Source organism: Oculina patagonica, chromosome 2 (assembly GCF_052425735.1).
Source record: "Oculina patagonica isolate OP01 chromosome 2, crgOcupat, whole genome shotgun sequence".
Classification (NCBI taxonomy): Eukaryota; Metazoa; Cnidaria; class Anthozoa; order Scleractinia; family Oculinidae; genus Oculina; species Oculina patagonica.
The window spans coordinates 9,727,871-9,755,413 of record NC_135759.1 but is presented as its reverse complement, the minus strand read 5'-3'; the positions used below and the strand labels follow the sequence as shown (position 1 = coordinate 9,755,413).

The following is a 27,543-nucleotide window of genomic DNA, read 5'->3' as shown; positions in this document are numbered from 1 at the left end:
TTCTTGCTCATTTTATAAAGTGCGCGACTTGAGAAGACTTGTTTCTTCTGGGCACAGAATGAGTTCCGGACAAAAAAGTTCGACGTTTGAATCAACTGCCGAACTTTTAATTACAGTTATTTCGGTCGACCCAAATAGATATTGGGTTCGGAACATGAAAAGTTCAACGTTTGAACCGGGCCTTATATTTTACGCGACTGATTTAAATTATTGTGAAAATCACTTCAAATGTAAAGATGCGAAGGGAATTTTATCCACGGACTCATTTCCTGTTTGTATATTTTTAAAGTTAATTTATTTTCGTGAAATAGAAATTTGTTCATTTTATTCAATCTTTCAGTTTTTATTGATTATATCCGTTTCAAGCCGCTTTTTATTATATCGCACGCTTTTCTCGTCGTAATTAAATACGCACAATCAAATAAATTACACGGCTTTTCAAATCATTCGGAAAGCCTCGCAAATCTTTCGTATCTTTTACCCTGAAAGAAAAGATCTAAACACAGCAAATACAAGCATATAAAAATAGTTTATGGAAGAAAAGCTTATTTTCAAATATGTAAGCAACAGTTTTTAATAAGCAATCAAGCGGTCAGACGAGACGACACTTAAGAATTGGTTCATGCTTAGCGTGCGTATATCGAGTTATGGATGTACTTGGGAAGTTTGGAAAGCACTCAAGAAGCGTAAGAGTTACTCGAGGCCATAGCCGAGAGCAATTCTATCTTCTTGAGTGCTCTCCAAACTTCCCAAGTACTCGATATACGCACAGCTAAAAGCATGAACCAATTATTTTATAACATAGCTACTCCAAAGTTGGTTGAAAAGAGCGAATTTGGCGAACTTCATAAGCAAGAAGTACAGTAATTGGCAGTGCCTCCGCTAAAACCACAAAACTGCAAAAGAAAAGCCGCCCATAGTTAACTCAACAACGCAAAACAAAAGGATTGATGCGAAATTTTATTTTGAAAATACTTGTAAAGGTACAACAAGAGCGACTCAATGAAGAAGAAAAGCAGCAAATATTTACGGGAAGACACAAAAACTAACACGATTAATGCATTCATCGTACAACATAAAATTAGGCTCAACACTTCAATAAGTTTGTACCTTTCAGTCTTGATCTTGTCCTTTCATACATCAATTAACTTGTTAGACTCTTATCTCACTTTCGTTTCGGTTTCATCAACGCATAAAAGACTTAGTGGTCTTGATGACAGCCGTAAAGCCGTAAACATATAAGCTAAAGCCAGCGACACGGTAGGCGATTTTATTCGCCGATCGCGGCGAATTTGATCGCCAGCGAATGCCGTCAAATTCAATCGCTGATATTCATGCCAGATATCGGCGATTTTATACGCCGGACGCGGCGATCGGCAAAAATCACAATCACTCCACCGGGCACACTTAACGATTTTCGTCGATCGCCGCGATCTGCGAATAAAATCGCCAAGTGTGTCGCCGGCTTAACAAAATTCTGTAAACCATTGCTTCGTTCGGCTTGCACAAGGCGGATAATTTGCCGAATAACAATTGCTTCGGGCCCTCCCTTCAACCTTAATTGTTGTTACAATTTTCCAGGATGCGTAGAAGACTTTTGAGGTGATTGTTCGAGGAAAATCCTCGCTTTCCTCGCGTTTTTCATTCAATTCAAGAAGTGAACACCGGGCCGCAAATTTTCCCGCATCCTAACACTAACACTTCGATTACATCAAAATGAAATGTCCAGTCGATTTATACTTAATAGAACAATTATTTCATTTGCCCTTGTTGGGTACGAGTGGTTATAGCCAACTCGTAGTAAACGACGGGAACTTGCAGCTACAAAACTCGACTTAGCTAACTGCAAATGCACACGTCATCTTATATACGCACGGCCGTGCGTAGATAACGAAACACACCATGATCGCTCAATAGGAATCAGATAGGGCTTGCACGCGCTATGTTATAAAACATTCCATCGTGCACTGATGTTTCGCTTTCCGTGCATGGAAACTTTCTTACTTTCCCAGGATAACTTCGGCCAAACGTTCTTTTGACTGTGAGAAATTCGGCAAGAGTCTTCGTGGTCACGTTTATTCTGCTGTTAGAAAGGATTTGTTTGAATCGGCTGCAAAGACGGGATTCTGTTGAGCCAACTTTTTTTTTCACGAGTCCAATGCAGAGTTGACTACAATGGGTTGAGAAGTATTTCCATTATTATTGCCTTCGACGCTCGTTTTTCATAAAATTTACTGGTCACGCTTTGTGGTTTTTTGCGTACTTTGCGTGTTGTGTTATTTCGCACGTAGCTTTGTTTTAAAGCTTTCCACGCTTCTTTGTTCTGCTGCGCACGCTTTATTGTGTTCAGTGTGTCCGGTGAAACAAACGATTCAGTAATGAGGCGAGACTCTGAATTCGCTTAAACCGTGCTAAAATCGAAATCTCTTGTTTTAAAGTGGAAGCGTATTGTGAGCGTTCTTTCACCTTTGTCCCTGATTTCCCGTGGAGAGTCACAATTATAACATATTCATTGTTAGTTAGGACTCGGTTTGCAGTATTAACCGTTTGTTATATTGACTAAGTGCGGTCATGTTATGTATCATTGAAATTCAAATGTCAACAAAAGCTTACAGAACTTTATAAATTATTTTTAAAGGTAGCCATGAACACACCTGCTTCGTCTTGTCTACTTGGAACCCAAAAGAGCTCAAAAGTAAACAAAGCACTTGATCACTAAAGGCTTTTTTACTCTCCTTAATGGAAATATTACAATTCCTTGGCAGGTAATATGTTGCTATGTGATATAAATCACCTTTCAGAATATTACCAAATTAAAATGATTATTCATTCGACTTAAAACCAATATCGCCAACCTGAAAAACATTATTGTGATTTGCAATCGTGAAACAGTTTCCAAGTTTCCAAATAGTAGGTTTCATTTCAAACAAACAATTTATTGCTTGTTTAACTCGGTTTCGTTAGAAAAACAACATTGCATGATCGCCTTTACTTGCGTGACCTGTAATAGGTAAACAATTGGCGCCATATGAGGGCAATTCCGAAAAAAATATGTCACCTGTTAGAGAGAAAGTATTGAACGCCTTTTGTTATGTCATCTGTAATGGTAAACAATTAGCGCCATGACATGGGAGACCATTCATATAAATGTTTCGTGTTTTTGCACGGTCACTTAAGTTGTCATTAACTGTCCTTCTCATTTTTAAGTGCCTTAAAACAGTCACGTTAGGTTTCCTTGAAACTCTATTGTCAACAAAAGCTTTCCTTGAATTAACCAATTATCTTTAAATGTAACCACAAACAAAACTCCTTTCTCATCCGTACTTGGAACCCAAAAGCAAGCAAATCATTAGATCAATTACACACCTTTTAAGTTTTGTAAAATGAGAATATGTTGCTATGGGAAAAAATCAGCTTATCAGAAATTTACCAAAATAATGCATCGACTCAAAACCAATATCGCCACCCTCCAAAAATTATGATTTGCAATCGTGAAACAGTTCCCAGTTTTCAAATAGTACGTTTCATTTGGAATAATTTTTACTTGCTAAAACCGGTTTCGTTAGAAAAACAACAGTGGTCGCCTTTAGTTTTGTAATCTGTTATAGTAAACAGTTAGCGCCACGTCATTTGAGACAATTAAGATAAACGTTTCGTCTGCTTTAGAGAAAGTATTTTCCTCAAAAGTCAGTTTAGTTGGCATTAGCTGTCCTTTTCATTTACTAAGAGCTTTTAAACAGTCACGTTTTCTATCCTTGAATTTAAGATGTCAATAAAAGCTTTCTGAACTTAACTTATGTTTTTCGTGGGTAGCTACTTGCCAACCTGCTTCGTCATCATTACCTCGTAGTGCTTATCAATTAAAAAAAATGAAATCTTTAAGCGTTATTTTTGCCTTGTTTTAGCCTAAAATTTGAGTTTCAAAATACAAGAATAACTTTTAGTATTCACACTCTGTATTGTTGTCTTTACTTTTGTTGAAGATTATATGATAAGTGAGAATTTGCAGGTTTTTCAACTCGGCGAAAATTCTATATTTATTAAATATTTAAAAAAGCCTTAAGAAGGGGAAATGCAACGAAGCATGCGCTGTATTCAGGCCCTACTGACGCCAGGAAGTTTAGATAGCTGTAACCAGCAATTAAACACCATTTTCGTGCTTGACATATGTCAATTTTATATTTGATCGTTACTATCAAGGGCCACGTAAAGCACAGAAAGCCACCGATTACATTTAGTTCTCCGCTGAAAGCTAACCAGTAACGAAGGCTTGTTACAGAAGAACGAGAAAATCCCACTGTGGTGAGTCATGTTTGTGGCAAGTTTTGCAATATTAACGCTGAACTAGTTAAAAGGGTTGCTCGCGTTTTCGTGCGCTAAAGCCAAACGAATTCACGAGGATAATTCTCACTTAAAACAGTTCCTGTTCATTTTACAAAATACAAGGCTTCAAAACATATTTCACTCTTGGCCGATCCTAAGAAGATGACGACCAGTTACCATTTTTAGCCCTTTTAAGCTTTATTGTTAAAAATATTCGAAGAAATCCTTAAAGAAAGTAAAATTCATATGTGATGTTTTTATATTTTTGTGTTTATTTGAGTGGCTGCGGGTATTTTACTTGTAAATATTTAGTCAAGGATGCGAAATTTTATGCACCGTTTTAGTGTACAGTGCCTTTACCCCGTCACTCGGATTAATTGTTTTTTTTAGTAAAAGAAAGTAAGCAAGGTTTCGTGTCCAAAGCGTTGGATCGCGTCTTCATTAGTATCTATAAAAAGTTTAGCAAGGTTTCGTGTTCAAAGCGTTGGTTCGCGTCTTCATAAGTATCAATAAAAGGTTAAGCAAGGTTTCGTGTTCAACGCGTTGGTTCGCGTCTTCAGTCAGTTAAGCAAGGTTTCATGTTCATAGCGTTGGTTTGCGTCTTTACAAGTATCAATAAAAAGTTAAAATTTGTTGTTCAAGGCGTTGGTTTGGGTCTTCGCAAGTGTCAATAAAAAGTTAAGCAAAGTTTTTTGTTCAAAGCGTTGGTTAGGGTCTTCCCAAGCGTCAAAAAAAGTTGACCAAAGCCAAAATTTAGTGTTCAAGTTGGTTCGCATTTTAACAAGGCTGAATAAAAAGTTAAGCAAGGTTTCGTGTTCAAAGTGTTGGTTCGCGTCTTCAGTTAAGCAAGGTTTCATGTTCATAAAATGATTGCAACGAATATTTACTGTGAAATAATAAGCCAGAGAAACGGTCAACTTTATGTGAGGCAGTTGCAACATTTGTGGAAAACATCAAATGGCACTTTTTTGATTGCTTGCTTTAACACCCACCGGTACAGACTGGACCAGAAATCGTTTAAGTTAGTGCTTAAACTGTTAATCGTTTATGGCACTGATCGAATGGCCTTGATCGCGAGCGAAGACCTAACCGGCTTTGTGCACACTAAATTACTGAACAAGTCAAGCGTTCGAAACCAAGAAAGGAAACTATTAGACAATCTCATGGAGAAGTGCTAAAAAACGTGCCTTTACAGTGTGTTTTTTTTTTTTTCATCTTCGCTTATATATGATGATAATCGTTTTATTTTCAGTATTTTCCAGAGATTAAAGCAGTACAATGGCTCTGAAGGTTTCTTTGATCCTGGTAAGAAATATCTTTATTAGTATTCGACAAATAGCCAGTGGGCTTTGTTTGTTATTAGTCCACTTCATATATATATTCCTTTTCTTATAAAAAAAAAATGTGCTGATCTATTTTTTTCGCAGCTTCTTATGGCGGTCTTTAGTTATATGCGAACTCTGAAATTCAAAATCCAACTAACGATTGCCGCGTATTTCGCTGTCGTCAATCATAATTATGGCGACAGCTTACATACCATGAAAAACAGAAACAAACAAAATTGATCCAAATCTACAAATCACAACTGACAGACGTGGGCTTTTGACCATGTTAAAGTGAACTTCTGTTTCCCGAGAGGTCCGCTAAGATGAGTAACGGCAGCCATAAGCGTAAACCGTTGGTTGAGGATTAAATTTCAGAGTTTGCATATCACTGAAACCCGCAATAACTACTGTGTCCTCTCTCCTAATACAATCTATTAATTTCTCTTGATATAGTCCGCCTTTGTTTACCTTTCAGGCCGTGTATTTTCTTTGTGGTTTTCTCGCCGTTATTCAACCAGCGTACAGCATCAGGTGCAACCGCAATGTAGTTATAAGCAACGACGTCCTTAATGATGATGGGGTGGTAGAATGTCGAGGCGAAGGAGTCGATCGATGCAGGGCTTTGACCTATACATTAGACTCCACCATCAACGTTATGATAAACAAGTGCATGACGTCAGCAATCGATTGCGATCAGGACGCGGTTTGTGAGCGGATCAGAACACGCGTTGAAAACCATGGCGGCACTCTTTCGGATTGTTCGTCGAGCTGCTGTAACAGTGACAACTGTAACGCACCAGGTAAGGCGGTGAGGTTATATATTATATTGCTAAAAGAAAGCAAGAAAAACAAGTTTAAAACTGCCAGTCTTTAGTTTTCATCTGTCCTCGTTAAAATTCTAAAATCTAAGCTGTTAATCCCAAAAAGCTATTATTTTTTACATGTTCTATACATAAAGAGCAGAAACGCCTATGCAAGTTTTGATATCGATTCAGTGCTTCTTTAAAGAGATAAACCATTTTGAAATTTTTAATGTCCCAGATGACGTTTTCTAATTGTCACAAAACAGATGTTTTTATCGCATTTTTCACTTTACAGACGTGATAACAATTTAAAAGTAAGATTTAAAATCATTTTAACTGAAAGCGAATAATGGTAATGATACAATCTACTTACTATTTGTACAGTTCTATGGCCGCCATGTTTGTTTCAAAGATGGACACAAACATGGCGGCTGCATACTAATTAATACTGAAATTCTCTCAAAATTACTTTCGTTATAACCTGGTTGCAAAAAAAGCTAGAGGGCTAAAATTTTGACAAAGCATTTGTTTTTGCCTGCTTTATAATCTCGTAGTTTTCCAATCTTTTTTTACATACAGACAAACAGCATTTTTAACACTGATGAAAACCGCCAATAAAAACATTGCAAACCTTTTTTACAACTTCTTCCTCTTCTTTCCATTCTTGTTTTATAACAAAGACAAAATTTCACTTTGCTATTTTTTTATTGATGTGCAGCTGACAAGAAGAGTAAAGTGTTCAAAATGCATGGGACCAGAGGAGGTAACAACATCAAGGAGAAGCTGGCAAAACTGATTTCCAGTCGCATCTAAGATCACATGTGAGTAGAATATAAAATCATGAATGCTTCTGACAGCTTGAATCAAACCATTACGTTCTTAATCAATTTGTAAATTCATTTACTCATTTCCCTTCTTCCATCTTTTACTCAAACATCTAGCCACAACAATCAATTTACTAATTGACCGAACAACTAAGCATTACATCCATCCATCCATCCATACATGCATCCATTCATTCGTCCTTCCTTCACATCAAACAGAAATTCGAACAGTTGAAATAAAGAAATTCTAACAGTTGAAATAAAGTCGTGAAGTGCCACGACTGCTCTTTTACGTACATCGGGGAAAGCAAGCGCTCGTGGTCCTCGCGCGGAGCCGAACATGATCCAGGCCGCGCAAGCAATAGCGAATCAGCAGTTAAACAGCATGCGGAGTCAACGGAACATAACATCCATCCGAATTCTTAAACAGCATGCGGAGTCAACGAAACATAACATCTATCCGAATTCGAAGGACGTCCAGATCCTCGAGCGTGGTGTAATCAATTACTGCAAGAGGCTTTTCTTGGAGTCGTGGCACTCCACTTTGGACAGCAATGCTATCAACGAACGCAAAGCTTTTCCTCGCGCTTATGTGCCGTTAATTCAAAATTAAAATGTCGCACTAACGCACAGATTGGTAGCGCGAGCACCAACAAACTTTCACTAACTCTGATGAAGGTGAACAGATGTCACCGAAAATTTAAAAAAAGAAAAACAGATCGGCTTAAAATATCTTCTTTAAATGTCTTCTACCGATCGCACTACTGGTTCCAGTATTTTCAGTAATAGTTGAAATAACATCAACTTGTAATTTTTAAACAAAGTTACCGTGGTTAAAATAAGTATTTTTAGGTAGTATGTTTGTATGTATGTATTGATTGATTGACTGGTTGATTGATTGATTGATAGATAGATTGATTGATTGATTGATTGATTGATTGGTTGATTGATTGATTGATTGATTGACTGATTGGTTGAATGATTTATTTATTTATCCATCCATCCAACCATTCATCCCTCCATCCATCCGCCCACCCATCAGCCAACCAGTCAATCGTCGACCGCTTCAATCAATCAATCATCAAACAATTAATTAATCAATCAAAGATTCAGTCAACCAATCAACTTACCTATTAATCAATAACTCAATCAATCGATTCATCACTCGAGTGATGGATCGATTGCAGAATCAGTTTTTGATCAAGCGGTCAGTTGGTAAATCAGTCAAGCAAACAATTAATGAAACGAGCCATAAGCAATTAATAAAGATATTTAATTTATTCAACAAAATATATGTTTTTAAGCCGGTACATTGTGCCAGATGAGAAGTTAACGCTTTTGTTTTAATTGCCTTATCAGATGCGGAATTAATTTATCTGGACAGATATAATGAAAGAAGACAAGACAAAATGCCAAGTAGATTTTAGGAGCCGATAAATAAAAAGAAAGCATAATGCATTCTCAATATATGGGGAAAGATGTACTCAGTAAAAAATATATCGTTGCTTGAACTTGAAGTAAAATAAAATGCAAATGTCCAGTAGCGCTATGTGCCGTGTGGTTATTACTTCTTTATTTCTTCCATTTCTTTTTTGTTGTTTGTTTGATTTCTCTCTGCTCTTTTCCTTTTTCCTATCTAATGCATATGCAGAACTAGTGCAACAAGACGCCTAAAGCTTAAAGCTTAAAACCGGGTGGTTAATGTTTAACTACTTGATTAGGCAAGTGCAGCCAAAACCTTTAAAATACCATTTAATTGAGAAACACACAAGTCTGTGGTTTGTTTGTCCATGCTTGAACAAATTTCTGCTTAGGCTTCCTATTTTTTTGAACAATGAATAACCTCGGTATTTTTAGATTTTAGTTTTTATCCAAGGATAATGGAAGATTAGCTGAATAGCGCTATATAAATATTATTATTATTATTTATTATTATTATCATTGTTATGCACTTAACAAAGTGCAGACTACTCATAAAATTTTGAACAGCTGTTCTGATAAGAAAACCATGAAAAAAAGGTTGCGCGATATAATCAACCATGGATTTTTATTCAACCCCCCCCCCCCCCCACCTCCCCTCATTCCCCCTTTTCTTAACCATTCACCTTCGAATATCTCCCCTCCTACTCCTTTCTTCCCCATCTCCTGCAGCTTTCGACTCTACTCCTTCCCATAACACATTCTACTCTTAACCTTTCTTCCCGCCCTCCTCAGCACTTTTGTGATGGCGCCAGCCGAGCAGTAGTTTAGGGGCGAGTAGCTGTGACACACAAGTTTAATACGTTTTGTGTATTTCTTATCTTGAATAAATGAACTCAAACAGTTGAATAGCATTACAAATGATCTACGGCCAAAACAAACAAACAATTAGAAATAATTCGTTAAAAACTAAGAAGCGTTTAAGGTTTTTTAAAAGAATGTATCACACACAAAAAAGGAATAATAAAAAATTAGAAAGCTTTTTAGCTTTTAAACACGCCAGCTCTTCATTTCAATCTGATTCTTCGATCGAAAAACCTGCCTATATGCTGCATTTTGGGAAGCAGTCACGCAAACGCCAGTTCTTGCTTGCGTGATACATAACAGGTAATTTCTTCATCGCCGTTCGGTTCCGAGTGAAATTAAAAACCCTCGAATGAAAAACCAAAAAATATATTTATTTCTCGCAAAAATGAGTGGAGTAACCAGAAAATTACAGTATTGGCTCTTGCTCGAATAAAACGAGTCACATAAATAAAATTAAATAAAAATACAACGAGTTACATAAATATCAAGAATAACAGAAAAACTTCAAAACAAAATTACAAACGAAAATAAAAAGACTAAAAAAGGGCATGCATTAGATCACGCGTACTAGATAACATATGCTGTTAAAAATCCCAACTAAATGTGAAAAAAGAAAAAAAAAGATTCAAGATGAGGCCAAGAAACATTTGAATGGCATTAAAAATTTGAATACTTTAAATTAAAGCCGTAAAATTAGCCAAAGCGCAAGTTTTTATTTTTGCCGTCTATTATTTTACTCGATGGCTTTACCGATCCAAATTCCATTCTAGTTTGTAGAAATTATTTATATTACTAACTTACATTTCCATTTTGTTTTCTGAGCTGAGCAAGAACCAAAACAAGGTTTATATTTTGTTGTGTAAACATTCAATCCGTCTGTGACACACAACTTTGTCGGCCCACTGTACACGGATGAAAATGGACAAAATGGACACAATTCTTGCTAAACAGAAAACATCTTCAAAGTAGAGTCTGGCCCAAAAATGCTTTAGCTGCCAGCCGTTTTTAAAAGCAGAAGCTTGCTGCAAAAACATTGCGTGACTGACGTAAAAAAAGCTTAGTCAAAACAATCACCGGTTTCGCGCTCTTGTTCTCGCCTGAGTCGAACGCTTGAATATAAACACAAAAATATCCATTTCACGCTTTAATAACAGAAATCAGGGTATTAGACAAAATTTTAAATAGGAGAGTAATCTTAGCTCCTGCTGAGTAAATATCAAGAGTGCGGGATTTGAATCCTGGCCAAGAAACAGAAGAAAGCGGCCGAGCGAACTACTACGACAAACAAGGTAATCAAAAACATCACACGGTGCCTCAATCTATAAATAGATCTTGTTCGTTTCAAAAGCCTAAAAACCCAACTAAAACTTGAACAAATGAAAGAAACATGAAAAAAAGTTTCAAATGAATTTTTATTCAAGATGGGGTCAAGAAACATTTTGAAAGGCTTAAAGATTTAGAAAATTTCAAAACCGTGAAATTTTGCATGCCGTGGTAGAATTTAATTACAATTAATGAAATTACCCGCAGTGGCACCAAGATTTCATTTTGTAGACCATTTGTTTTACTTGCTGGCTTTACGGATCCTTTCAAAAATTCCATCATACTTCGTAGAAAAACTAGACATTACCATTTTGTTTTCTGAAGTCTTGGGAAGTGTGTAAGTAAACACTGAAGTAAAGCTTTTTCATCAAGAATCAAAATAGAATTAAAGATTATTTTGCTGTGCAAACATTCAATCGTCTCTGATACGCGACTTTGCCGGCTCAACTGTGCACGGATGAAAATGGACATGATTAATTCGGAAAGTATCTTCAAAGAATTATTGTGGCTCAAAAATGCTCTAGCTACCAGCCTTTTTTTAAGCAGTTTAATATGCGTAAAGCTTGCTTCAAAAACATTGCGTGACTGACATAGCGGTTTGGACCTGTCAAAACAATCACCGGTTTCGCAACCCAGTACTCTCTTGAGTCAAACGCTTGAATAACATTAACACATATATTTCACGCTTAACAGAAATCAGGGTTTTAGATAAAATTTTAAATAGAAGATTGATTTAATAGCTCCTGCCGAGTAAATATCAAAAGTGCGTGTTTTGAATCCTGGCCAAGGAAGCGGCCGAGCGGGTCTGGAACGATTTACCGACAAGACTACTACGACGAAAAAATTCCGGGCGATTTATGAACCGGGCCCGGCCCAGTCTCTGCCCGGTTAAAGAGCATTTCCCGCGCCCTTATTGGCTACGAACCTTGCTTTGTTTTGCATTCTATTTGATTGTTTTCATGTTTTCGTGGGATAAAGTTGCTTAAATTCCCAAGTATGATGTAAGTATTTTTTTCTCCTCGTTGTGTACTACAGTGCAGGAATTTAAGAGTGTGTCCATAAGAGGACCAGGCAACATGTGATACAGCTCATATCACCGATTTCGCCCAAACTTAGCATAAATGCTGGGTATGGTGAGCTATTTACTGTGACAAGACATCAGCTTAAAATATTTTATTCTCTTCAAGTTATGGCACCTTTTGCAAAAATGGCCATTTTTCACTAATTTATGCATATTTAATTAGCTGACTTTGATTGACCAGTTCCCCAAGAAAAAAAGACTTCTGAAAATAAAATTCACTGCATTATATTCTGTGGTTATTAGGCTTTAAGTACAATAATTCACTTCAACCGTCTGATTTGATTTCTTCTCCTCAAACGGTCTTTTGGAAGGTACACATTTCGTACTGTTGGAAATAGCCTTTAACTAGTGCCCAATATCTCCCATGAGCAACAACTTATATACATTATTCTTACATGGGTAATGAAATCCATCTCTAAACTTCACAAAAATGCCACAAAATGTCTGGGGACTTCAACATTTTATTAGTATTGAGGAACTAAACACACGTAACTTAACGATTTCTTGCTATTTCATCAAAATTCACCGAAACACAGAAGCCATTTATTTGCCTCAATTTGGCATAAAATCGGTACGAAATAGCTAATCAAGCATAAATCTATAAATAACAATCAAAATATTGGCGAAGAAAAGGCAGTTAGGACATTTTTCGGAGCGTTTTCAGAGCCGATATAATTCGGCAATGTTGTGATAGCAAATGTAAAAATAGCAGCGAAAGATTTTCTTCAAAAGCTCGCTCAATTCAACATTTAGGCACATCAAAGTTAAGAAACAAGAAAGTAATACTACATACATGCCACTTATCGACACACAGATGCTTTTTTTTGAAGGATTTGTTCTTCCTCGCTGCACTTCGATCCTTCGATCGATCTCAATTGACATGTACTGTTGCTTTGAGGCGCGATGAACTTAGCCAATACATCGTGGTTCATTCTTCGTGAAAGGTGTAAACAGGTTTTCAATAAAGTCATTCAAAGAGCTGTTCAAAGTTCACGGAAGGACACTTCTCTTAGCCAGTTTGAATGAAATAAATTTAACTGGAAAATAAACAGCCGCCATGTTGTATTTCTACCTTTGAGCCTGCCGTTTCAGTCAGCGGTACGGCCGTTCACTGGGGCAAGTACGTAGTGTAGTCATCATATAGTTGTTTTACTAAATCCTATATAGAGATATTCATAGAGGGGATACATAGCCTAGCCCTACACAGCTATACACACCTATACATAGCTTAACACAGCTATACACAGCTATACACACGCGTGTTCATTTGCTTTTCCTCCGCAAATGTTTGTTTTCGTTGGAATAAGTAGCGGATGGCGTTATCTACCCTCTGAACAACCGGGGCTTGATCTTAGCCTTATAAGTAGTGTGCGTTTCTTGTAAAAGTGAGAATTTTTTTCAACTTCTCCATTGAATTTTTTTGATAAATAGTTGATGAGAAATACACTGGATGCAGTGTACTCTGAAATTGAGCTCTGAAATGTCGGAAACCATTAAATAATCAGAGCAAGTTTTTTCCATCTTATATCAGGTTAAAACTAGTATGTTTATTGTTTTTTTGTTGTTTCTGTCTTTTTGGGAGGTGGGGGAGGGGGTGAATACGGACATTCGAAGAAATGGCGGTCAGGTTGTCAGCCTGGCCTGTGTACATCTATTCCTTCTGTTCAAATCGTCTATTTTATATTACACTTTGGCAGCTAGGAGACTGAATTTGTACCCACTCTATTTTTCGGGATCCCACAAAGTTCTCCATCTGTCCATTTACCGATAAACGTCATTACTGCAGTTTTGTTTTAGAAAAGGGCTTTTATGGGGACAAATTTTTCCTCCTGAATGCCCACATTGCAAGTGACGAATTGCGGCTTCAAATGATAATTTTCTTCATCACCGACTCAATTTAAGTGGCTATGTGAGTTACAAAGACGCGAATGCAGACTTTTGTAAAGAGCTTAAACCCCGCATTAACACTAAACAAATTTATTGCAAGACTAGGACTACGCAAGACGGCAAAACTTATTAGCTAATGTTTCAACCAGCACAGGTAGTCTTCTGTCTTCTTCGAGGTCAACGCGAGGGAAACTCGTTTTATTTTTTGTTGTTTTCTCTCTCTACATTCACACCTTTATAGATATATGTATATATTTGCTGCGCCATATAGACTGCGTCGCTAAAGGCATTTCGTACGTGAATACTTTGTTCAGTTCAGCACAGACGCTCCCCCAACTAAAGCACTTGCGCAAGAAAGACCACCTGCTACGATTACAAAACCTACCTCGCTATCCACCGGATAGTGATTTATCCCGTGGTAAACGTTATTCTCCAATTTTGCTGAGTTATTCATTTTTTCCCATTTATGCCCCGGGGGTAGGGGAATTTGGTCAAAAAATGTAATCGTTATGCGCGGTATTAATCACTATTTCCGTCAGGGGAGGGGAATTTGAGCAAGCAATAAAAAATACAAATGTCTGGAAAGTAACTGAGAGACGTTGACATTTTGATTTGTTTAACTGTGAAGCGTCTTTTATGCTAAAAATAATTGTTTATGTTCCAAAATGACGCTAAATGGCGGTATAAAACTGCTCCGACGTTTCGGCAATACTGCCTTCTTCAGGGTGCCACCCCAAAAAAGGCAGTATTGCCGAGACGTCGGAGCAGTTTTATACCGCCATTTAGCGTCATTTTGGAACATTAACAATTATTTTGATTTGGTTGCCATGCATGCCGACCGTTAAACATAAAAATCAAGAACTCTGTTTCGGTGAAAGTCAAATGGAACAGCATTTTTTCTGGAAAATCTCTTTGGAAATTGACGGAACGTCAGAAATTTTCTTACCATTTGTAAGGTTTCCCAGTTTTAGTCTCCCATCCTTCGGAAAGAAATAACAGGAAACTGAGCTACAAATGGTAAGCGACATCTATTTCGGTTAGTTTGCTAATTTTGGAAAGAAGCCTTTCAATTCCAACCGGTTCTCTCCAACAAATGGTAAGCACCCTCGAGTTTGTTCAGCATCACATTGCGGTAAACACGTCAAGCTGTAGCGGAGGAAATAGTTTTCCCTACGACAATTTGAAAATATTCTCATTTTTATCACAAACGCATCCAACGAACACTCGCAGAGGAAAAGCAAATGATCGCGCGTGTGGTCACGCGTGATGGACGCGTGATGCCCAGTGAACGACCGTACCGCTGACTGAAACCGCAGGCTCAAAGGTAGAAATTCAACATGGCGGCTGTTTATTTTCCAGTTTAATTTATTTCATGCAAACTGGCTGAGAAAAGTGTCCTTCCGTGAACTTTGAACAGCTCTTTGAATGACTTTATTGACAACCTATTTACACCTTTCACGAAGAATGAACCACGATGTATTGGCTAAGTTCATCGCGCCTCAAAGCAACAGTACATGTCAATTGAGATCGATCGAAGGATCGAAGTGCAGCGAGGAAGAACAAATCCTTCAAAAAAAAGCATCTGTGTGTCGATAAGTGGCATGTATGTAGTATTACTTTCTTGTTTCTTAACTTTGATGTGCCTAAATGTTGAATTGAGCGAGCTTTTGAAGAAAATCTTTCGCTGCTATTTTTACATTTGCTATCACAACATTGCCGAATTATATCGGCTCTGAAAACGCTCCGAAAAATGTCCTAACTGCCTTTTCTTCGCGAATATTTTGATTGTTATCTATAGATTTATGCTTGATTAGCTATTTCGTACCGATTTTATGCCAAATTGAGGCAAATAAATGGCTTCTGTGTTTCGGTGAATTTTGATGAAATAGCAAGAAATCGTTAAGTTACGTGTGTTTAGTTCCTCAATACTAATAAAATATTGAAGTCCCCAGACATTTTGTGGCATTTTTGTGAAGTTTAGAGATGGATTTCATTACCCATGTAAGAATAATGTATTTAAGTTGTTGCTCATGGGAGATATTGGCCACTAGTTAAAGGCTATTTCCAACAGTACGAAATGTGTACCTTCCAAAAGACCGTTTGAGGAGAAGAAATCAAATCAGACGGTTGAAGTGAATTATTGTACTTAAAGCCTAATAACCACAGAATATAGTGCAGTGAATTTTATTTTCAGAAGTCTTTTTTTCTTGGGGAACTGGTCAATCAAAGTCATCTAATTAAATATGCATAAATTAGTGAAAAATGGCCATTTTTGCAAAAGGTGCCATAACTTGAAGGGAATAAAATATTTTGAGCTGATGTTTTGTCACAGTAAATAGCTCACCATACCCAACATTTATGCTAAGTTTGGGCGAAATCGGTGATATGAGCTGTATCACCTGTTACCTGGTTCTGCCCTGTTCTCTCACGGGCACACTCTTAATAGTTTTAGAAATTTAAGCCTTAGGATCTCAAATATAACATCATCCATGTTTATACGATCTACCCATTTTGACTTCTATCTTAATGAAAAATATGAGAAATATAAAACCACTTTATTAAGTAAACTGTCTTTTAGAGAAAACATTTTTCCTCTCACAATTTTTTTTACAGCTGCCGAGTACGATTTTCACACATTCCTTCATTCTAGTCCTCAAGTTTCCGGAGATTGCTATTCAAAAAAACAAACCAATTTAGCGCATTGAAGCTGGATTTACCTTGGAGGACGAGGAATATCATTTAGACATAAATGCAAAAAATGGCTGCATTTACCTTGAGAGACAAATAGTTGATTTGCGCTCTGATAAAAGTATGTGACCAGGTGCAAGGCAGTATTTCAACAAGTAACATCTTTAAGTTAACTGAAACAGTAAAATACTCTGCTTTTCAAGGGAAAATTTGTTAAAAAGTTCACTCGAATCGACTCAAAACTATCTTCAGCCTAATTTTACTGCTGTGACTTCCGATGTGATTTGCAACTTGAAACCGACAACGTGAAGGCCTGCGCGAAACTTTGTGTGTCACGCAAAATGAGGAGTAGCCTGGCGTAAAACTTTTTGCATAGCCAGTGCCAGTGCTGTGCGTCACCATACATGACTGAAAGTGCACACGAAAGGGGATCCTGCCTGAGCTCTTGGTTCGGTAAACTAAATCATAAATCACTTCCTCACTGGTAATTATGTCATAGTACATGTCTGTTAAACTTTTTATTAATCCGAGGACACCTTACATCGATCTCGCCTCCACTTACTAACCTTTCAGTTGCTATTACTTGTATAGTTTTATTTTATATATATATATATGTCTCTTCAAATACGGCTTGTTTTATATTTAAATCTCAGTTCAATTTTACATAAAAATTAGTACAGTTCATTAGGTTACAGCAGGCAGACTTCTACATCGTTGTTCCCCTTTGGCAGCATTTTTACCATTCTGGTATACTAGTATAATATTTGTTTATAATCAAGATATTTTTTTTTCTTTTTGGAGAGCTTTAAGAGCATGATTTATGCAACCTGTCTTATCGTGATTGAAGAAGCAGAGACCGATACAACGTAGAATGAGAGAGTTAGTCTTGTACTATATTTTGGCTGGCCAAACCAGCCTTCTTCAGGTACAATGAAGTTTACATTGGCTATGTTTAAATTTATATGGTGATAATGATATCTTACGAAATACCGGAAATACGTAAAACTAAATACAGGAAATATGTAAACAGTGTGCTAGTATAAAACAAAAAATTTAAAATATGCTAAGCTTAAAAAATGACAACATAGTAATATAAGTAAACAAACTAATAGGTTTCTTCGCGTATGTTAAGGCCATCGGGAACAAGTGTTCTGCCTTTTAGAATTAAAAAAGCTTCCCTGGCCTTACGGATTGAGTCTCGGTTGGAGAAGACTTTTTCGATGGGGATTAATTGTATGTCATTAGCAGTGTGGTTAGGCGAGGAAGTGAAATGTTGTGCGGCTGTAGTGGGTTTAGATTTACTGTTAGGGTTATCTATGGTACGGCGGTGTTCATTAAATCGGTCTTTTAAACGTCGTTTAGTTTCTCCTATGTATTGTAAATTACAGCGGTTACATTGAATTATGTAGATGAGGTTTTCAGTGTCACAGGTCAGGTTAGATTGAATGTGGCGCGTTTCACCAGTAGAAAAGAAGGTATAGGTAGTTAGTCCGTCAGTAATATAAGGACAAGTGGCGCAGTTCTTTCCACAACGAAAAGAACCGGATGGAAGTTGCGGATGCGGGTTAGTCAAATTAGAAGGAAGTTTGGCCTTCACTAGTAAATCGCGAAGGTTAGGGGAGCGCCTGAAAGCAACAACAGGCAAATGTTGAAAAACAGTTTTGCAGCGATTAGAAGAGAGTAAATGAAAATGTCTTTTGATGATGTTAGAGATGTGAGGAAGCGATGGATTAAAAGTAGTTATAAATGGTACACGTTTATTTTTGTTGACGTCTTTCGTTTGTAAGGCAAGTCTACGGGGGATGTCGGTCGCGCGTTGTATTTGTTTGGTGACAAGGTTACGGTTGTAACCTCGTTTGAGAAGGTACGTTGTGAGTTGGGCAGCGCGAGTATTGAACGTTTCGTCGGTAGAACAAATGCGTCGTAAACGGAGTGCTAGACTGAAAGGAATGGCTTTTTTAGTATGTGAGGGATGGCAAGAAGAGTAAAGTAAATGTTGGTGTTTGTCGGTAGGTTTGGTGTAAAGGTCAGTACTGATGTCACCGTTGTCATTTAAAGAGACATTAACGTCAAGAAAAGGTACGTTAGTTGAAGAATGTGAGCTGGTGAATTTGATGGTGGGATGAATGCTGTTGAGATAATCGATGAAGACTTTTAGGTTATCCAGACCTTCAGTCCAGATCATAAAAATATCATCGATATATCGAAACCAAGTGTGGGGTTGGAATGGGGCATTTTCTAAAGCTTTGGCTTCGAAATAGCCCAGGAAAAGGTTGGCATAAGATGGAGCCATTTTGGTACCCATGGCTGTGCCGTGGATTTGAAGGTAGTGGTTATTGTTAAAAGTGAAGTTGTTAAAGTTGAGAATCATGCGAATGAGGTCACAGAGTTTGGTGGTTGGAATGGTTTTATGGGAGGAAGTACTTAGAAAATGGTCACAGGCATAAATACCTTCATTATGTGGAATTTTAGTGTATAGTGATGAAACGTCGAGTGTGACTAACATAGAGTTGGCGGGTAAAGAACTGATGGTGAGGAGTTTGTTAAGGAAGTCGTTAGTATCTTTAACAAAGGATGGTAGTTTATGAACTAAAGGTTGAAGGTAGTAGTCAACGAATTGGGATATTCGTTCAGTGGGATGGCTATTAGATGAAACGATGGGGCGTCCTGGATTGCCGGGTTTGTGTACTTTGGGTAGTATGTAGAATCGTCCTGGTTTTACGTCGGTCTGTATAAGGTATTGTCTGGTTTTGTCGTCAATAAATCCGTCATCGTATATACCGTCAACATACTTAGTGACTCGTTTTTGTACGTTCGCAGTGATGTCTTTGTCTGAGCGTTCGTAAAATTTGATGTCAGAAAGTTGTCTGTTGCATTCATTGATGTACCAAGTTTTGTCCATAACAACAGTACCGGAACCTTTATCGGCGGGTTTGATAATTATGTCTTGTCGTTGCTGCAGTTGGCGGATGGCCTGTCGTTCTGTGGCTGTAAGGTTGTCACGGATAGTTTTAGGTTTGTGGGTAGTTATGTCGAGTTTAACAGCGTCTAAAAACGTATTTAGAGCTTGTTCCCGATGGCCTTAACATACGCGAAGAAACCTATTAGTTTGTTTACTTATATTACTATGTTGTCATTTTTTAAGCTTAGCATATTTTAAATTTTTTGTTTTATACTAGCACACTGTTTACATATTTCCTGTATTTAGTTTTACGTATTTCCGGTATTTCGTAAGATATCATTATCACCATATAAATTTAAACATAGCCAATGTAAACTTCATTGTACCTGAAGAAGGCTGGTTTGGCCAGCCGAAATATAGTACAAGACTAACTCTCTCATTCTACGTTGTATCGGTCTCTGCTTCTTCAATTTCAGTTTTCTATGTGTCAAACCGATTAGATCACTCAGTTGATCCAACGTATACCGGTAGGAGATCGTACACGGTTTGCTTGCTTGAACTTTTAATAGTTACTTATCGTGATGTTCATTCTGTCACGGACGACCTTTTTTCCCGTGATTTCCCAGTAAACATTTCGGTCGCACCGTTTATATGTTTACACGGGTATGTGTATGTGTATGCTTTTCATGGGTCAACGTTTCAATTTGGTGTATATTAGAATACAGCATAAGGATAGAAAGTTACGTAAAATTCTCGGCGCGTATAATTAACACAACAATTAAAAATTTTCTTGTAATTTACACCTGATGATGGTTTTGCAATAAAACCAAAATATTGTGCTTTTCTCTGTAGTTTTGGTATATTTTATTAACCTGATATGATTATCCAGTCATGTGATCACAGCTTTTCGGTCTTTTCTTCATTTTATTTTAACCCAACCTGTTAGCTGGTCCTCGATTTTAGAACTCTCCAATCGCGCAGATTGTTGAGATCATACAATCAGTTGCGAGATTCAGTAAGGAAAAACTTGATACGTTGTCTGTTCAATTATCTATGAAACACTCGCACAGTATTTCCTTTGCAGTAAGACACCATCGCCATCGTCAACATCATCACCACCGTCACCATCGTCGTCATCATCGTTATTGTGCATCACCATCAAAGCTTTGCAAGAAGGCACGAGTTGTTGCTTAATATTTGAAAATACTAAAGATGGTAAAAATGTTGGCATCTGAAACAATCACACAATTCTGATAATAATTAACCATGACTTTATTTTCTGTTTTAAAGGCTTTTTTCAGTGGCATTATGTTTAGCGGGTGGTATCTGGCTCTGCTGGTAGGAGTCACCTTTGGGTCGCGAACTTGCCCTGCTTAACTTAAATACGATTTCTAGATTAATTTCCATTAACCAAAAACGTGTGTGAATGTATGCTTTCCCTTTGCCCTTCGATGTGAAAGTTACCATTTATTTTATTTTCCTTTTGTGCTATTGAGACGCTTTCTGCAGTAAAATGTTCAATCACCTGCTTTCTAGAACGACAAAATACATACTTCAAGTCAAATATGTCACCGATTTAAAAGCATTTTTGACTTGTACCTGCTATTTCTTGATAGATTTAACTGTTAAAAAGTCAAAATGACGGAATGTAGTAATTATCTTCGTGGCTCACAAAATCAGATTGCGTTCCCGCCTTTGTGATAACATTAAGAGAAGGAATACTAATTTCTGCTCGTTTAAGGTAAGTTTCCTATGACATTCACGCTTAAAATCATACAAAAATGTATCAGGACACTCTTAACCAGTATACGTGTAACAATACCTGGCAAATTACCCTCCTTGGACTTGTAAACTTTATAGCTAGAACGACTACCAGTTCTGTTGTAGCTAGTTAATCTTTAGTCAAATTCTATTGCGAAAAGCAGTGGCGGATTGATACCGCACGAGGTTTCAACAGTAATAAACTTAAAACAACCGGAAGCCGATGAACAGCAATTCAATTTGATTTCTTAGAAAAAATTAAAGCCCCAAACTTATATATATAACATAAGCAACCAAAAAACTATAAATATATCTGTATTGTTTAAACAAAAATAATAAGAGTTAACCTTTTTGAGGGGATTTTCTTAGGTTAAACACTTAGTTAGGCCACGTTTCAATAATATCAGGGACTTTGCGATCGACGATCTATGACACGAAAGGGGATTCGACAAGCGTGCAATACGCATGCACAGCCGGTTATTACGCCATCTCGGATCTCGCTTCTAAGCCGGCTACTTTAGAAAGAAGTACTCTCCGCGCTTTTTGCCGTTTGTTTCATTCATCCCGAACAATTTCTTTTTATTTAAGAAAATTTTTTGCTATTTTAGGGGTTTATCGATTTGTATTCGCGTTATTTCTTTATTTATCTTGAGGACAAAGTTTGCTGGGAAAAGCTGGTGATCATTATGTATTGTGAGCAAATTAAACCATAAGCTATCATTTGGTGATTAAAACGTGTTTCAAAATTCGTTGTTTAAATGGCAAGTAATGTTTTTTCTTGATTTCACAAGTCCTAATCTGCTTAACTGTAAAAGACAACCAACGAGTTGCAAACGGCTGTCTTACGGTTGAAACTTTTCTTGCAGCATTTATCACAAGAGAAAAGTACTACACTGCGTTGCAATGACTGTGAAGTTTTTGTTCGCTCATTGTAAGTAAATAATCACTTTAAGGTGATTCCCTAGTATTGCATTGCGCATACTTACCGTGCAGAATTTAACGCGTTATTAGCACGCGCACAACAAAATGGCGGGTTTTTTCTATGCGGCTTGGCTCGCGAGAGAGAGAAATCATCGTTTTCTCGTAAACGAGTTCGGTGACCTATCATTTTTTTCCCTTAATTCGAAAGTAGCGATCAAATTATTTCTATAAAATGAATACAGATCAATTTCTATGGCAGAATAATACATCATCACCGAAATCGTGTACTTTGCCAGTACTCGCAGAGGAAATATAAGGAATTATATTGTAAATACAAGGTCTTCCTGCTCCTAAACGAATACGGTGATCCCCCTTTTTTATTTCAAAATTTAACTTACGCTAAAGATAAACAACCAACTGACAAAGTTTGGTTCGAAATCTATGAGCAGTTCTATTTCAGGGAATCACCTTAATTACATAACATTTAGACAGTGACATATTTTTACTCTATTCAGACGGAGCGGAAGGAATCTTTCCACACGTGCGTTATAAACGTTATAAATAGCACTTTCTTACCGTATTTAAATCTTAGTTTATTTTATTGTTATTTGAATTTATTTTATCACTTTAAACGATGTGTATGTTTCGTTTCACTTTTTTTTCAGTCAGTCTGGATTCTGTGTGGTTTTATCATAAGCATTCGACCAGCTTCCAGCATTAAATGCTATGTCCAGACATGTGTTAACCACAACTGCACCAGTTCTAAAGAGATTGAGTGCACGGGCACAGACGACGACTCGTGTGGGTTTCTCAACTATACTGTAGGATCACCCCGCCTTAAAAGAACTGATACAATTGCTACAAGGAACTGTACCAGATGGTCTAAAAACGACTGTAATCAGCCGAAGGTTTGTGAGAGGTACAGAGACTCTTGGGTCGAACCAGGTTATACCTTTTCGGCATGCTCGGTGATGTGCTGCAACTGGGATCTGTGTAATAAAAAAGGTGGGCGAGGGCATCATGCTGTAGCGCCAATTTGTTTTGTTACTATATTTGCAAGTACCTTATTTCTTCTCTTCAGGACCTAGAGTGCCTGGTGGCACATGGGGCTTCCGTAAGAGTTATCCACTGCTATCGGTCCTCTGCCTGCTCTCTAACTGTTTCGAGATTGAGGCCACGCTCCAACAATTCCTTCTCTATTGTTCTGCGCCAGGTCTCCTGATGGCTTACCTCTGCTACCGTTTTCCTCGGTCTTCCAACTCAATGCAACTCTTTGCACTGTGTCTGCTTTCATCCGTAGGACATGTCCCAGCCATCTCTTCCTTCCCTGCGGCAGAACAATAGAAACTGAAGACGGTTGTAGTAAAATTACTTTATTTTTTGTTTGTTTGTTTGTTTTCTTTTTGTCGCACATTCAGGACGGTGAATTGCCGTCATAACTAGTTACTGTTTTATTTCGTTATATTTTTCAGGTAAGGGCAAAAACAATCGAGGAGGACACAAGAACGGAAAGGGGGAAGCCAAGGAAGTGAAAAACATCCAAGATATGTTGGCTAAGATGTCGTCTATTCGCATCTAAAAAAATATGTGAGTAGCGTAAGGCAATTTTTTTGTGTTGCCATAATAAAACAGTTCATCATTCACGAGCGATCTTTGGGTGTACGAAGTGACAGGCGTGAAGAGCTTAGCCAAACTAACCATTAAATTCTATGGGGAGATCCAAAATAATTTTGGAGCTATGATATTATGCTTTAGAGTTTGGTCGTCTAGGAACCCAAGTTTGGTCAAGGTGAAAAATGTTGTGCGTTGAAACAAAGCTGAACTCAAAACCGGCAAAGCTCGTTATGATAAGTACACGGATGGATTTCAATAACTCCGCAGAGATAATTGATCTTACAGGGAGAATTTTCACTAGTCGATAAAAAAGAAGAAATATCGTACTTGTTTGAAAGCTTGGACCTGCTGAAATCGGTCAAACCAGAGGTTAAAACCGTTTGTATACCTGCTCCAAGCAATCCCTTCCGTGCTCGAATGAAGTTTCCTCTCCTGTGATTGGTTGATTTTTTATAGTAATATATTTATCTAGATTTACTGTTCAAAGTGAAAACTTATTATTGCAACTACATTCACAATTTTTCTTGATCTCTAGTCCCAAATAACGATTAATTAGCAGTTGGATAACTTAATAAACAATTCTATTTAGGTCTATTTACTTACATTTTCTTTCACAGATGTGAAACCAGACCGTATTCTACAGAAAAGATCAGCAGTAAAAAAAAAATCCAAAGTGAATATTAAAAAAAAATAATGGTGTAGATTAAGAGCTGAATACGGATAAAAAAAAATAAAAAAATTGATATAGAGTAGTGAGTGTCCGGTCTGTTACTATTTTAAAGGCAATTTAAAACAGGCAATTGCAATACGAAAAAATATATCCATACCGTCCCCCAGTCCAAAATATAATTTTCTACAATTTCTGCTTAGTTTTTTTCTTCTTCTTTATGACTGTTTCCCTTGCTCTTTAAGGAAATATCGTTAAGTGAGCTACTGAATAAACCGGGATAACTTTAGATAAGGACCTTGTATTGCTAAGTTCCTTGCCCCGAGGTGGGGGGTAGTTCCGGAAGGACCTTGTATTATCATTATCACATTTCCAAACTGTAGGAATACCAGTACCATTAACGAAATGAAAAATAAACGAAAATAAATGAGGAAAACCTATCCAAAATGTTATTGCGGGCCCAAGAGAGGCCCGCAACCCTAATCTTGACAGTGACCAGCGGATTGCGTATTACGCGTGCGCGCCACGTTTATAAAGACTATCTGCAAAACGGAAGTTGAAAATTTTGTTCTTCTACTAAGAACGATCGGAATGCGAAAAATGTGTCAATCACGACAGTTTGTCGTATCACCGGAAGAGAAAATCTGTTCTCCAAGAACGATTGTCACATAAGATCTTGGCTTCTGTCACATGGAAGACTGCAAACATTACAATTTGCACACTTGTTTTACGGGTGTTGCTTTTGTGAAAATTTGCTCTGATTGTATTACGCATAAACCACGGCAAAGCAAATGGTTCCAACAACGGTTATTCTCGAGAAATTCGTTATAACACTGACAACATAGCGAGTTTATCGACCGAGTAAAATCACATCTTAATTCACACCGCTTGCTCGACTACAGTTCACTAAACTGTCAATCCGACAAAAAAACAACTCTGACTGGTTCGCGGCCGGTTAGCGGCAATTAAGCGTGATTTATCATTAATCGCGCCACGTTAATAAAAGGCGAGCACAACATAGCGAGTTTACCGACTGAGAAAAATCACATTTCAATTCACACCGCGTGCTCGATTACACTTCCCAAAACGATAAAAACATGCATTCCTTGCGTGACGCGTTGCTCGGGATAATTGTCTTTTGTCCATTTAATCATTTATTTATCGACACTGCCATCTATATCTAAAATTACGCACTCTCGTGCCAGTACCTTTTCTAAGTGCGTCAACGCCCGCACTTTCTAACCTGTGGTTAGCACTAGTTTTATAGCAAATAAGACTGCTAGATTTTATTTTTGTAGCTAAAACATCAAATGATACAAAAGAACAAAGCGCCCAGGATTGAGAGCACCAGAAATGAAGATCGTCAAAAAGGTTTAAAATTACTCAAGCACAATTGCACATCACAAATTCGAAACTGGCAGCCTTTACTGGTACAAGTAAGATATTTGAGCGATCCGAACCACATAAACTTTCAGTATCGGCCGAAAGATCAACTCTTAAGCAAAATGGATACTTCATACTAACACTTAATTCTCGATTAACATATCACAGATTCGCTAAACCTTAACACTTGATTAACACATCATAAATTTGCTTCTAAGTTGAGATACAAGGGCGCCTGAAACCTTTAGGACACACCATGGCAGTCACATCAAGCAACAGCGGTTATTGCATTGTATTGCATTGCGCATCCTTACTGCGCAGAATTTTACTCGTATTTAGCGCGTGCACATAAACAAAATGACGGCTTTTTTCTATGCGGCTTAGTCCGCGAGAAATAGAAATCTTCTCTTTTTCGTAAACGAGTATGGTGACCTATAATTTTTTTTCTTAGATTTTGGGTATAGCGATCAAGCTCTTTCTGTAAAACGGAAACAGATCAATTCTTGTGATTGAAAAATAAATAATCACTAGAAATGTGTCCTTTGCCAGTACTCGCATGGGAACAGAAACTCATAAGGGTATCTTACTAATCGAGCGCGGGGGCCGTACTGGGGAATATTGGCCCGAGGTCGTAGCAGTACGGACCGAGCATAGCGAGGTCCGTACACAAACGGGTCGAGCAAGCTAGGTTAGTAAGTAGTTTATTATATGGCACTCGAGCCATGCTTGTTTATTATCTGTTAAAAAGCACTTCCGGTCACTTGCATTTAAATGGCTTCCTCCGTAAAGGGCTTATGATGACAAGCTACCACGATTTTGAAAACAAATTTATTGATCGTGACGAAAAAGACAAATGAAATGGATTACATTATCGTAAAGATAAGGAAACGTCTGATGAAGAAACTGGAACAGGCATCACCGAAAGCCAGGAGGACGCTCGGCTAAGGAAACCAAGATTTTTTAGCTATCATTTTGCTGTTGAAGTTGAACGTCTACCGACTTTCGTTTTTGGCTCGTAAAGCGAAGTGTAAGGAAAAAAAACACCAGACAGCTCTTTGAAGTGCAACTGGATTGGAGTCGCCGAATTCTCCCGCTTCAAAGAGAGCATCTTCGTTGTCTTCATCAATCGCCTGTGCGCCTTGCGGTTTATTTCCTTCGTCGTACTTGTGAACTAGTGACTAGTACTTGTGAACTAGTGACTTCGTTCTTAAGGAAGTAGATATCTCTTGAAAGGTAAGCACAAACAATTGACTGTGGACATGAAAAAATTCATGGAAAGTTTGCCCGTACGGTTTTTACGCACGAGTCGGAAAAGTATCAGGAATCGAACGAGTAAGCGCATCAATGTTATTAATAATCATTTAGATAATTATTTGAGGTAAATTTTGACAATCAGTAGTGTTATAGTAGGGCAAAACTATAGCACTAGAGTGATTTCACTTCAACCGTGAAATAGTTACTACTCAAATAGATACTATTAGACACTTATTCCATTGTTTTCTTTTGTTTAGTTTTCACTATTTAGCACTAATTGTTAGATGTTGTTTCACGGGTTAAATAAAATCACTCTATTACCAATTTGCAACTGGCTTTTACTAAAATGACAAAAAAGACGAACAGTTTTTAGACATTCAGTATACATGTAGAGAGTGTCACATCCGAACAAATCCATAGGAGGTTCCGTTGTTTTTGACATATTCGCGCCAGGAAAAATTACAAAACCGTCGATAATAGGTGGCGTATGAAGAAAGGTCC

The 27,543-nt window shown here is 37.5% G+C and overlaps 3 protein-coding genes across 4 annotated transcripts; 2 read left to right on the top strand and 1 right to left on the bottom strand.

Moving 5' to 3' along the window:
* The first annotated feature begins 4,166 nt into the window (after positions 1-4,166).
* LOC144642974 (uncharacterized) lies at positions 4,167-8,813 on the top strand. Of its 2 annotated transcripts, none has more exons than XM_078502096.1 (5): positions 4,167-4,302; positions 5,588-5,628; positions 6,124-6,448; positions 7,170-7,272; positions 8,635-8,813. In XM_078502096.1, exons 2-4 carry the CDS (start codon positions 5,602-5,604, stop codon positions 7,262-7,264), a joined length of 447 nt encoding a protein of 148 aa, XP_078358222.1. In that variant the 5' UTR covers positions 4,167-4,302; positions 5,588-5,601; the 3' UTR covers positions 7,265-7,272; positions 8,635-8,813. The 2 variants fall into 2 exon arrangements, with proteins under 2 accessions (XP_078358222.1, XP_078358223.1); XM_078502097.1 differs by having other exon boundaries at positions 5,576-5,628.
* An 8,832-nt stretch (positions 8,814-17,645) lies between these two features.
* On the bottom strand, positions 17,646-20,601 carry LOC144638020 (uncharacterized). Its single transcript, XM_078497125.1, has 2 exons — positions 20,511-20,601; positions 17,646-19,621 (listed from the first exon to the last, which is right to left on the bottom strand). Exons 1-2 carry the CDS (start codon positions 20,599-20,601, stop codon positions 17,646-17,648), a joined length of 2,067 nt encoding a protein of 688 aa, XP_078353251.1.
* Positions 20,602-20,708: 107 nt separating this feature from the next.
* LOC144638011 (uncharacterized) lies at positions 20,709-24,459 on the top strand. Its single transcript, XM_078497114.1, has 4 exons — positions 20,709-20,780; positions 22,790-23,129; positions 23,597-23,711; positions 24,356-24,459. The coding sequence occupies exons 1-3, from the start codon at positions 20,709-20,711 to the stop codon at positions 23,701-23,703; spliced, it is 519 nt and encodes a 172-aa protein (XP_078353240.1). The 3' UTR covers positions 23,704-23,711; positions 24,356-24,459.
* Positions 24,460-27,543: the final 3,084 nt, after the last annotated feature.